Below are 13,139 nucleotides of genomic sequence, written 5' to 3'. Positions count from 1 at the left end.
TTTATTATTTTATTAACTTTTAAGTTCAATATTGTTTATAAGAGCATCATAAAATTTTAATTCTGTTACAGATAAGCTATTCTGGCTTGGACACATTTTTTAACCTCTTTAAGCTTCAGTTTCTGTGCCTACTAATGTAGGTATGACAATAGTATTAACTTATATGCTGTGAGGAATAAAATGTTAAGTGCATGTATAGTGCTTTGCACAATACATGGTGCAAAGTAATCAAGAAAGGTCCCTGTTAGTAATATATACTGTATTAACCTGTATAATTTAGTTAAAGTTTTTGGTAGGTAGGCTGTAAAGAATAAGATACATAATTTGTGGTCATGCTGAATGCTAGGTATTATTTACAGTCTATGAATGTGGAGGTTTTTTTTTAATACACTATTTAAAATAGTAGTACTAAGAAAGTGGTGAACAGTGATTTAGAAATAATAAACTTGTAATCCAAATAGCCTTTAGAAAAGTTACTGCTAACCTCTGAGTTACTAAATTCACAGTCCTCAATTAGGTTGATTTACCAGTCAGACTAACTATCATTAGTCTATCATCTGTCTATCATTCTCTCCCTCTTCCTGCACTCTTCATCTGGCTTCTAAGATGCCACGATGGTCTTGATTTCCCTCCTCAAAAAAATGGTTGTTCCATTCTAGTCCCCTCTTCTCCCTTGTTTCTTAATATTGATGCATCCCAGGACTCTGTACTTGATTCTTTTCTGTTTATCTATAATCACTCCTCTGGTGATCTTACCCAGTTTTATAGCTTTAAGTACTACCTATGTGCTGACAACTCATAAATGTATAAAATTTTCAGCTAAAGGATAATTTGTGCCTCATGTAGCAGTTGAAGATTCCTAAGAGGGTATCTCCATCATATTGCTTATCGATTTAGACTTTCCAGGTTGGTAAAGTATTTCGAATCTCCTTTTATTGTTATTTTTTGAAGCATTTTATTTGGATGTTTAACAACAATTAGATTTTTTTTTTTTTAAGACAGAGTCTTGGTCTGTCGCTCAGGCTGGAGTGCAGTGGCGCCATCCTCAGCTCACTGCAACTTCCGCCCCCCGGGGTTCAAGCGATTCTCCTGTCTCAGCCTCTCGAGTAGCTGGGATCACAGGCTTGCGCCACCACACTCAGATAATTTTTCTATTTTTGGTAGAGACAGGGTTTCACCGCATTAGCCAGGATGGTCTGGAACTCGTGGCCTCAGGCGATCCGCCCGCCTTGGCCTTCCAAAGTGCTAGGATTACAGGCATGAGCCACTGCACCTGGCCAACAACAATAAGATACTAAGAAGCAGTGTACAGTGAAAGTGAAATCCAGTTCAGTACTTCATTTCTTGACAACTGAAGTATAAAGGCTCTGTGTTCAGGAAAAGTTAGAAAAATAGACCATTTTATGTATATGTATTTTTTCCCTCATAATAATTATAGTAGGGGAACTGGGTGTTGGCGTATACATGTTTTTTTTAAAAATATAGTAGGATAACACGTTTTTCTCCCTGCCTTTCTCTCATGCTTCTTGCATATAGATAACCTAAGTTAGTTTCTGCATTGGAGCTAATTCACGTTTCTCAGCTGGTAACCTTAGAGATGTAACTAGGCTAGCTGGGCATAGACCAAGGCTTGATTGAAAGCTGTGTCTGACCTATCTAGTGATGCAGATTCATATGAAACTTTGGCAATAAGATGTTGTTGTTGTTTTTCCCTCCAGTGTCTTATTTTAGGAGTGGGGATTTTCACCCCGAGTACTGGTTTTCTAGTAATCAGTCTGGTTTTAATTCCTCACCTCATTTAGGCCCTTTTAATTATCAGTCATTGATCTTGCTGCTTTCTGACCTGAAATCCAATAGACCTCTGTGACTTTTAGCGCATACCCATTGTTTGGCATTTTTCTTTCTGGTCTTTGAATATTTTGTTATTGGTGGTAGTGTTTTGTTTAGTCTCAGTGGGGCTATCATTTTCAAATGTTCTCCTGTCATTTCTATACGGTTAGAAACAGGCAGATCGTTTTCTTCATTGCTTTAAAATTTTAGTTGTAGTCTTTTCCTGAATTTATTTGTATTTCTTTTTAACATTTCTTTATCTCAGTTTTAGTATCATTTTAAAAAAAATGAGATGGGGTCTTGCTGTGTTGCCTAGGCTGCTCTTGAACTCCTGGGCTCAAGCAATCCTCCCACGTCAGCCTCCCAAGTAGCTGGGATTACAGGGGTGTGCCACTGTGTCTGGTTTAGTGTCACTTAAAGAAAATAATCACAGTTGAAATCACTGACACTTAAAAAAAAAACTTATGAAGGTTTATTTGAAACTGCATAACAAGGAAGGTCACAGACATAGGCTTTCAATCAAGTCCTGAGCTAACTCAGCTTGCCCAGTGACTGGATCTCAGTATTAATTTCATATACTTAAAACACTGGTATCTGAAAACAATTCAGAATTTTTTTCTTAAAAGGTGATACTAAGTAGAATAAATTTTGATTGTAAAAATTATAAACGTAAAGGCCTCAAGTAAGAATGTAAGTTTATAAATGTATATGTTATTTTGATTGTAAAAATTATAAACGTAAAGGCCTCAAGTAAGAATGTAAGTTTATAAATGTATGTGTTATCAACCTACATTAAAGTCTCATAGTATCATTAAAAATTGATGCTACATAAAAATAAATTAATAGTGCCCTAATTGCGATAGTGTTTGGTCTTTAAAAAATGGTTTTATAAACAAGATGGTTGAGTTGAGCAAATGTTCAGATGTTCCAAATGCTGAAAAAGCTCTCTGATTCTATTCTACTGGGGAATATTATGGGAAAATATTTATAAACTTTCCAGATTACTTAATCTTCACATAATCCCATCTCTTGGAGAGAACTTTTGGGGGAAGATGGGGGGGGGAGCAAGGATTTCGTTCTTTTATTAATGTCAAGTTGTAGTGTTGCTTCAAAGAAAGGCTTTTCTTGTCTTATGTGTAAATGGAGATTTTAATGCAGAGTTACTTTTATTTCAGTATGAAGTGTTAATATTCTATTTGTTTGAAAAGTCTCTGAGGAAGATTTACTGTTGCAATAGAAGCCTTTGCCTTGTCAATTTATATTTTTCTTCCCGTGGAGGTAAACGGAGGCATGGAAGAATGCTTTCCATATGAATATACTTTTCTTTGATTTGAAATTGTAATACAGAGTATAAATCTAGATACATCTAAAATATAAACGATTCAGATTTTACATTTTAAACTTATTGAAATATCAAAATTATACTAATAAAGATACATTGATTTGGTACTTAAAAATAGCCTAATATGCTCAAATGTTAGAATCCTTGAAAAGTAGTGCAGCTGTTTTGGAGGAGTGTGTGTGTGTGTGTGTGTATGTGTGTGTGTGTGTGATGTTGTTTATGTGTGTGTGTGGGAGGGTATGTCTCAATGTGTGAATTTAACAATCCCAGCTTACCTGGAAGTTGGATTTTTTTAAATGTATTTTTTTCTTTTAGTTGAAGAGAATCAAGATTGCTTTGTATCTGTATTAGATATCAGTGGGATATAAATCATTTTGTTATTAAAAATGTTAATCGTTTGCTCTTAACACCTTTGCCCCTTTCTGTTATTAAATAATATTTTCATAAAGTGTTAACATTTTTTAAGTGAATGAAAATTAAAAATATGAACTATAACTGAGTGGCAAGCATAGTATGTACAGTTATTCTAGGATTAGTAGATTAATTACCTTTCTAAAGAAAATTTTTTTCTTCAGAGACAAGGTCTCACTGTGTTGCCCACGTTGGTCTGGAACTCCTGGGCTCAAGTGATCCTCCCGCCTCAGCCTCCCAAGTAGCTGGGATTACAGGTGTGTGCTGCCACGCCCACCTGGATTACCTTTCTAAATTTTGTATGTAATTTTCCCCATGTTTTCCCCCTATCCAAGTCCTCTAAAGGTTTCTTTTTATTGCTGTTTCGTTTTCTGCAATCCTCTAGCTTCCCTGTTTACCCTCCCAGGCTCCCATTGTTTCTTTTGGCAGGGTGTCAGTCTGATCATTGAGACTAGAGGGATGAGTTAAGCCTATTGGACCTCCTAAGATTTAGGTTGTATGCTGCTACTGTCATTTCCTAACAGCGTGACCCTGAGGAAATCAAAGTCATGTAATTTCTCTCTGCCTTAATTTGTTTCTTCATCTTTAAATTGAGGATGTTTCCTCCTACCCTCCACAGAGTTACTTGGCGTTGAGACAATGTATGTGATAGTGTTTTAGAAATCCTGCTACCTTCACAATCATTTCCATTGAGTAATCTGAGACTTAGTTACTTTCTGGTGAGGTTTTTTCACCTCCACCATTATGTGTATATAGTTTTTTTCTGTTTTAATGCATGTTCATTGTAGAAAATATGGGAAATACAGAAATGTAAAGAAAAAATAGAAATCCAGACAATGCATCATCCTTTTGTTGTTGTTTTTAGAGGAAATTTAGTTTTGAGACTGAGCTCTCAGAGGGTAAGGATGGTGTTACTTATTTTTGGATTTTTTCTTCTTAATCTGCACTAGACACAACATTAATGCAGGTTTAATGAGAGGGAACTTAGTGTAGCTGTATTTCTTGAAGTCAAAACCTGATGAAATTTGGCCATTTGAAGAGAGAAAAGAAGACATCTGTCTAGCAAAAATAATAATAGATACATGTTTTGAAATGACATTTTTCCATTGGCTGAAAGAACACAGAAAAACATGATAGGGGCAGTCTTAATATTCTCTGACAGAGGTTAGGAAACCAGTTAAAGCTGTTGGATATGGAACTTGTGGACACTGTCATATCAAAGTGAGTTGGCATTTTCCCAGTGAAAATGACATAGATAAAATTAAAAGACTTTTTTAAATGAGTGCTTGGAAATTGTAAAAACTGTCCTTTCCTCTTTTTATTTCTTAACAGGATGGCTTAAATTCCTTGGTCCTTGATTTAGATTTTCCTGCTTTGAGGAAAAACAAGAACATAGATAATTTCTTAAATAGATGTAAGTATGTTTAAACTTCATATTTGATCTTGTAACTGTACTTTTGATAAGAGATTTCTGTTTGGTTATTATCAGCCTATAAATTTATTAATTTAATCAACTTATTTATTAAACTTAAGTCTTTTGCTTACCATTTGATTTATTCAAAAATTGTTACTTTTATTTTAAAGCAGTTGCAGAACCGAATTACAATATGCAAAGCAGATAAAGTTGTAAATTTTGAAATACATTATTAAGACTAGCTATTTTAGGACAGGTTGTTGATAGCAGTTTGAAGAGAAGTTTTAAATTAATACTTACAATTCCAAGACTTAATATTACCCAGAGAATTAATAAGCTTTATACTTCTGTAATTGTGGACATTTCAGACTAGTTAATAATAAATAATGTGGTAACTATTATTACCATATGTGTGGTAACCCTTAATCTTTGCCAGTATCAATGTTGCAATGCAGAAGTAAATGAAATTGAATTCCAAGAATAAGAAATTCTCAAAACAATTAATATTTACTTTGTGTCATCGCAGTAAGCTCTTTACTTTGAAATTGGCAGAGACTGAGATATTTTCCCAATTAAACAATCTTATCTATAGTTACTATTTATGCAGTATGATTACCACTTTTCAGAGAAACAGGCCGTCAAAATTCATTACTAAGATTAGCCTTGCAAGTAATTTCATGGCAACTTTCTGCCATGATTCAGAGTGCACACCAGGATTGCTTGGGTCATCACTGTGTCAGCTATCATCTAACTTGCTAAGCAACAGAATCAGAAACAGAATAGCTGTAACTGCTACTTTGTGGCAGTCAGTGGTGTTCATTTATATGTGTTAATAAGCATAGAGAGTTTTGGTTCTTTAAGGTTAATGTATATCTTAGATTTTTAACCAACAGCCTTTAAAAACTGGCGAGTTTAGCTAAAAACTGTCTTTTCTTGAAACAAAAATATATTTATAAATATGTTGATTATTTAAAAATATAAAGATGATTGATACTATAAGTATGGTGATCTTTTTATGGTAGATGAGAAAATTGTGAAAAAAATCAGAGGTCTACAGATGAAGGCAGAAGACTATGATGTTGTAAAAGTTATTGGAAGAGGTGCTTTTGGTGAAGTGCAGTTGGTAAGAAAGTATTTGTTTTGTTCTTACTGTTCTTTATGATATCATGGTTTTGTGAAGCATTATCAATAGCAGCTGAGTAGGTCTAATTTCTATGCCCACCCATGCCAGAAGGTGGCTTTATGATCTTGGTCAGTGTCCTCATCTATAAAAGGAAGCCTTTGTTGTCTACTCTGGGTCTCTTCCAGCTCTGAAACACGTTGTAGAAAATAAGGCCAATATAGCTTCACATGTGATCTGCCTAGCAGTTAATATTCCACCAGAACTGTTGTATTTTTATTTAGAATGTTCAGATTAAAAACATCTGCTTAAGGAACTGAGATTTATTTAGATATATAAGAAACCTAACAGATAAATTTTAATAACTGAAATTAAATCTGAAATTTATTTTCGCAGGCCAAAGTGGTACCAGTTGGAATTATAATAAATGTTGACAATAACTATTACCTTTATATTATTGGCTTAGGAACTCTTCCTAATCTTGTATTCCTGTTTTCATCACCTGAGTGTATGAAACTCCTCTATTATTGTCCTTACAGTTAAATTAGAGTCAAATTCTCTTCTTCACACTACAGCGTTTACCCCTCTTGATGGAGCACTAAGAAAAGTAGTGATCATTATAAGCCAGCGTGGATTTTGTTAAGAACAAGTCATGATAGACTTTTTTTTTTTCCTTTCATTGCTTCTTTCTTTGGGTTTTTTGTTTCTTTTTGTTCTTTTTTGAGACAGAGTCTTGCTTTGTCACTGAGGCTGGAGTGCAGTGGCACAATCTTGGCTCACTGCAGTCTTGACTTCTCAAGCTCAAGCAGTCCTCCTACCTCAGCCCTCCAAGAAGCTTGGACTACAGGCATGTGCCACACACCTGGCTCATTTTTTGTATTTTTTGTAGAGATGGGGTTTCACCATGTTGCCGAGGCTGATCTTGAATTTCTGGACTCAAGGGATCTACCTGCTTGGCCTCCCAGAGTGCTGGGAGTACAAGCATGAGACACCTCACTGGGCCTTTCTTTGATAGGTTTAGTGGACTTGTAGATCAGGGTAGTGCAATTTATGTAATACATATCCATAAGAAGGATATTCTTCTTCTTCTGAAGTCTGACACACTTGAGGATAATATGATGAAATGTCACGGTAATAATTGCATGGGTAGGCAAGCTTTATAACTAATGTACTAGTTTTATTCCAAGGAGGCTGGTGAAAGCGTGGATGGTATATGGGACAGAGACCTCCAAGAAAGGTTTCAGGGTCCCTCTTCTCCTAGTAAACATTTTTTTTTTTTTTTTTTGAGACAGAGTTTCACTCTTGTTGCCCAGGCTGGAGTGCAATGGCGGGATCTCGGCTCACCGTAACCTCCACCCGCCGGGTTCAAGCAATTCTCCTGCCTCAGTCTTCCGAGTAATTGGGATTACAGGCGTGCACCACCACGCCTGGCCAATTTTGTATTTTTAGTAGAGACGGGGTTTCTCCATGTTGGTCAGTCTGGTCTTGAACTCCCGACCTCAGGTGATCCGCCCGCCGTGGCCTCCCAAAATGCTGGGATTACAGGCGTGAGCCACTGTGCCTGGCCTCCTATTAAACATTTTAATGACTTGTTTGGGAGCAGTGATAGCATGTTGAATAATTTTGAAAATGAGTTAAACCTGAAGTATAATGAGGATGATTTTAGATGATGAGCCAAAATTCAGAAATCATCAATGGGAAAGATCATTGGCCAGACAGAAGTGAAATTGAACCAGAATATAGTACTTGGATGTGAAGAACACAGGGAATAGTTGCTGAACAGTACTGTCTGAATTAAAGAACCATTTTCCTTGAATTGTAACCAGGCAAGAGTCATTAATGATCAGACTACCTAAAGTAGTAAAGAAATTTGGGGCTGCTTTAATATAATTTCTAAATTGATAGAAATTGATGGACCATACCTGTAATATTTAGTTTATTCTAGATGCCCTGTTGGCCTGTTTTTTTTTTTTTTTTTTTTTAAAAAAAGACTTTAGGGCCGGGAGCGGTGGCTCACGCCTGTAATCCCAGCACTTTGGGAGGCCGAGATGGGCAGATCACGAGGTCAGGAGATCGAGACCATCCTGGCTAACATGGTGAAACCCCGTCTCTACTAAAAATACAAAAAATTAGCCGGGCGTGGTGGCGGGCACCTGTAGTCCCAGCTACTCGGGAGGCTGAGGCAGGAGAATGGCGTGAACCCGGGAGGCGGAGCTTGCAGTGAGCCGAGGTCGCACCACTGCACTCCAGCCTGGGTGACAGAGCGAGACTCCGTCTCAAAAAAAAAAAAAAAGACTTTAGTTTTTTTAAGAGCACTTTTAGGTTCATAGTAAAATAGAAAGGAAGGTATAGAGATGTCCCATATACCCCTTGCCCCAACATGTGCATAGACACTTCCATTGTCAGCATCCATCATTAGAGTACATTTGTTACAACTGATGCTTACATTGACACATTATAATCAACCATTGTCATAGTTTACATTAGGGCTTGCTCATGGTGGTGTACATCCTATAGGTTTGGCCAAGTGTACAATGATATATGCCCATCATTATACATAGTATTTTCATTGCCCCAAAAATCCTCTGTGCCGTGCCTATTCATCTCCCAACCCCAAGTCTCTGGCAGTCACTCTTTTTACTGTTTTCATAGTTTTGCCTTTTCCAGAATGTCATGTAATTGGAATCATACACTATGCAACCTTTTCAGATTGTCATCTTTCACTGAGTAATATGCATTTAAGGTTTCTCCATGTCTTTTCATGATCCTTTAGCTTGTTACTTTTACTAAACAATATTCGGTTGTCTGGCTGTACCAAAGTTTATCCATTCATCTACTGAAGGACATATTGGTTGCCTCCAGGTTTTGACAATTACGAGTAAAGCACTATAGACATCCATATGTAGGTTTTTGTGTAGACATAAATTTTCAGTTCATTTGGTTAAATACCAAGGATCTTGATTGCTGGATCATAGGATAAGAGTGTATTTGGTTTTCTAAAAAAACTGCCAAACTGTCTTCTAAAGTGTTGTACCACATTGCATTCCTACCAGCAATGAATGAGGATTCTTCTTGCTTCACATCCTCCCTGGCATTTGGTATTGTCGCTGTTATAACTGACAAAAAACAAGTGTTTTGGTTATTTGATTAGGTGTTTAATGGTATCTCCTTATTAATTTGACATTTCCCTGATGACATATGATGTGGAACATCTTTTCATATACTTATTTACCACCTGTATATCTTTTTCTTTTTTTCTTTTCTTTTTTTTTTTTTTTTTTTTTGAGACGGAGTCTCTGTTGCCAGGCTGTAGTGCAGTGGCGCTATCTAGGCTTACTGCAACCTCTGCCTCCTGAGTTCAAGCGATTCTTCCTGCCTCAGCCTCCCAAGTAGCTGGGATTACAGGCGCCTGCCAGTATGCCCGGCTATTTTTTGTATTTTTAGTAGAGACGGGGTTTCGCCATGTTGGCCAGGCTGGTCTCAAACTTCTGACCTCAGGCGATGTGCCCACCTTGGCCTCCTGAAGTGCTGGGATTATAGGCGTGAGCCACCACGCCTAGCCTGTATATCTTCTTTGATGAAGTGTCTGTTCAGGTCTTTGGCCCATTTTTTGATTGGGTTGTTTAATTTTTATTGTTGAGTTTTGAGAGTTCTTTGTAAAACAAATTCTTTTGGATAACAGACCTTTATCAGGTGTGTGTTTTTCAAATATTTTCCCCCAGTCTTTGGTTTTTCTTCTCATCCTCTTGTTATTGTCTTTTGAGTAGTAGACAATTTGAATTTTAGTGAAGTTCAGTTTATCAGTTATTTCTTTCTTGGGTTATGTCTTTGGTGCTATATCTAAAAAACCATTGCTGTAATCAATATAATTTAGGTTTTCTCCTATGCTATCCTCTAGAAGATATAAGGTCTGGTCTTGATTCTTTTTTTTTTTTTTTTTTTTTTGCATGTAGATGTTCAGTTATTCCAGCAACATTTGTTCAATCCATCGTATTGCCTCTGCTCCTTTGTCAAAGATCAGTTGACTATTTATGTGGGTCTACTTCTGGGCTCTCTCTTCTGTTTCATTGATCTATTTGTCTTTTCTTTCACCAATATCACATTGTCTTGATTACTGTAGCTTTATAATAAGTCTAGAGGTTGGATGGTTTCATCCCTCCCATTTTGTTCTTCCTTATTTATTTTTAATTATTATTTTTTGAGATGGCATCTTCCTCTGTTGCGCAGGCTGGAATGCAGGGGTGTGATCCTGGATCACTGCAACCTCTGCCTCCTGGGCCCAGGTGATCCTGCCCCCCCAGCCTCTTGAGTAGCTGGGACTACGAGCGCGTGCCACCACTCCTGGCTAATTTTTGTATTTTTAGTAAAGATGGAGTTTTGCTATGCTGCCCAGGCTGGTCTCAAATTCCTGGGCTCAAGCGATCTGCCTGCCTTGGCTTTCCAAAGTGCTGGGATTATAGGTGTGAGCCACTGCACCTGACTGTTCTTTAATATTTTGTTGGCTATTCTGGGTCTTTTGCTTCTCCATATAAACTTTAGAATCAGTTTGTCAATATCTGCGAAATAACTTACTGGGATTTTTTTTGTGATTGGATTGAAAATATAGACCAACTTGGTCTATATTTGAAGAACTGGTATCTTGACAACATTGAGTCTTCATATCCAAGAACATGGACTATCTCTTCATTTGCTTAGTTCTTTGATTTCTGTCATCAGAGTTTTGTAGTTTTCCTCATATAGATCTCATACATATTTAGTTAGATTTATGCCTATTTTATTTTTTTAGGTGCTGTAATGTAAATGGCATTGTGTTTTTAATTTTAAATTCCACTTTTTATTGCTCATATACAGGAATTTAATTTCATATACATTGCTCATATACAGAATTTAATTTCAAATTCCACTTTTTCATTGCTCATCTACAGGAAAGCAATGAATTTTTGTGTATTAACCTTCTGTCTTGCAACTTGGTATAATGACTTGTTCCAGGAAATTTTCGAATCCTCTACATAGATGATCACATAGATCTTTCCCAATCTGTATACGCTTTACTTCCTTTTCCTGTGTTATTGCATTACCTCGGACTTTCAGTACAGTGATGGAAAGGATTGGTGAGAGGAAATGTCCTTGCTTTTGTTCTTGATCTTAGTGGGAAAGCTAGTTTCTTACCAGTAAATGTGAAGTGAGCTGTAGATTTTTTATAGATATTCAAGCTGAAGTTCCTCTATTCTTCATGTACTGAGGGTTTTTTTTTTTTTAAATCATGAGTGGGTGTTGGATTTGTCAGATGCTTTTTCTGCATCTATCATATGATCATCTGTTTTTCTTTTTTAGCCTGTTGGTGTGATGGATTACAGTAATTTATTTTGAAATGTTGAACCAGTCTTGTATACCTGTAATAAATCCCACTTGGTTGTGGTATATAATTCTTTTACACCACATAATACATTGTTGGATTTGATTGGCTAATATTTTGTTGAGGATTTTTGCATCTGTATTCATTAGAGATAATGGTTTGTAGTTTTCTTGTAATATCTTTGTCAAGTTTTTTGCTGGCCTTGTAGAATGATTGTGGAAATATTCCCTCTACATCTGTCCTCTAAAATACATTATAGATAATTTCTTCCTTTAATAGTTGGTACATTTCACCATTGAATCCATCTAGACCTCATGCTTTCTGTTTTGGAAGGTTAATAACTATTGATTTGGTTTATTTAATAACAGTAAGTCTGTTTCTTCTTGTATGAGTTTTGGCATATTATGTCTTTGAAGGAATTGGTCCATTTCATCTAAATTATTAAATTTGTGGGCATAGAGTTATCATTCATTCATTCATTGAGACAAGTTCTTGCTCTGTTGCCCAGGCTGAAGTGCAGTAGTGTAATCTCAGCTCACTGCAACCTCCACCTCCTGGGCTCAAGTGATCCTCCCACCCCAGCCTCCTAGTAGCTGAGACTACAGGTGTGCACCACCATGAATGGCTCAATTTTTTTTTTTTTTTTCTGTAGAGATGGGGTTTCACCATGTTGCCCAGGCTGGTCTAGAACTCCTGAACTCGGGTGATCCTCCCGCCTCGGCTTCCCAAAGTGCTGGGATTTCAGGCATGAGTCACTGCACCCGGACCCTTACTATCCTTATTAATGTCTATGGAATCCTTAGTGGTTTTCCCTCCTTCATTGACGATATTGGCAGTTTTTATTCTCTCTCTTCTAGCCAACCTGGCTAGAGCCTTATCAATATTATTGGTCTTTTCAAAGAACCAGCTTTTAGTTTCATTGATTTTTCTGTATTTCTTGTTTTCTATTCCTTGGTTTCTGCTCTAATTTTTATTATTTATTTTCTTTTGCTTACTTGGAATTTAATTTGTTTCTTCTGTTTCTAGTTTCCTAAGTTGGAAACTGAGATTATTGATTTTAGATATATGCATTAAGCACTGCTTTCACTGTATCCTACCAATTTTGAAAAGTTTTGTTTTTATTTTCATTTATTTCAAAATATATTTTAATTTCTCATGAGATTCCTTCTTTGACTCAAGAGTTATTTAGAATTATGTTGTTTAATCTCCACATATTTTGGGATTTTCTAGTTATCTTTCTGTTATCAATTTCTGGTTTAAATCCATAGTGATCTGAGAATAGACACAGTATGATTTCTATTTGAAGTTTTTTACGGTGTGTTTCATGGCCCAGAATGTGATTTATCTTGGTGAACATTCCATGAGAATTTGAAAAAAGTGTGTATTCTGCTGTTGTTGGATAGAGTAGTCTATAGATGTCAGTTATATCCAGTTGATTGATGGTATTGTTGAGTTCCACTATATTCTTAACTGGTTTTCTGCCTGCTGGATCTGTCCATTTCTGATAGAGCAGTGTCAGTCTCCAATTATGATAGTGAATTTATCTCTTGCTGTTCTATCAGCTTTTGCCTCATGTAATTTGACACTCTGTTGATAGACACATAACACATTGATGATTGTTATGTCTTCTTGGAGAATTGATCCTTTTATCAGTATGTAATGCCCT

At 36.3% G+C, this 13,139-nt stretch overlaps 1 protein-coding gene across 1 annotated transcript in view; it reads left to right on the top strand.

Annotated features, from left to right (window-relative positions):
* The window catches only part of ROCK2 (Rho associated coiled-coil containing protein kinase 2), a 166,814-nt gene that overhangs the window by 51,825 nt on the left and 101,850 nt on the right, over window positions 1-13,139 (top strand). The window contains exons 2-3 of the mRNA XM_032172219.2: window positions 4,916-4,997; window positions 6,020-6,120. Of these exons, the coding sequence (XP_032028110.1) occupies window positions 4,916-4,997; window positions 6,020-6,120 (183 nt within the window). The remainder of the gene's footprint in view (window positions 1-4,915; window positions 4,998-6,019; window positions 6,121-13,139) is intronic.

The sequence above is a fragment of the Hylobates moloch genome, unplaced genomic scaffold, assembly GCF_009828535.3.
Source record: "Hylobates moloch isolate HMO894 unplaced genomic scaffold, HMol_V3 SCAFFOLD_13, whole genome shotgun sequence".
In the NCBI taxonomy this organism is placed as follows: Eukaryota; Metazoa; Chordata; class Mammalia; order Primates; family Hylobatidae; genus Hylobates; species Hylobates moloch.
This window is presented reverse-complemented; position numbering and strand designations above follow the sequence as displayed.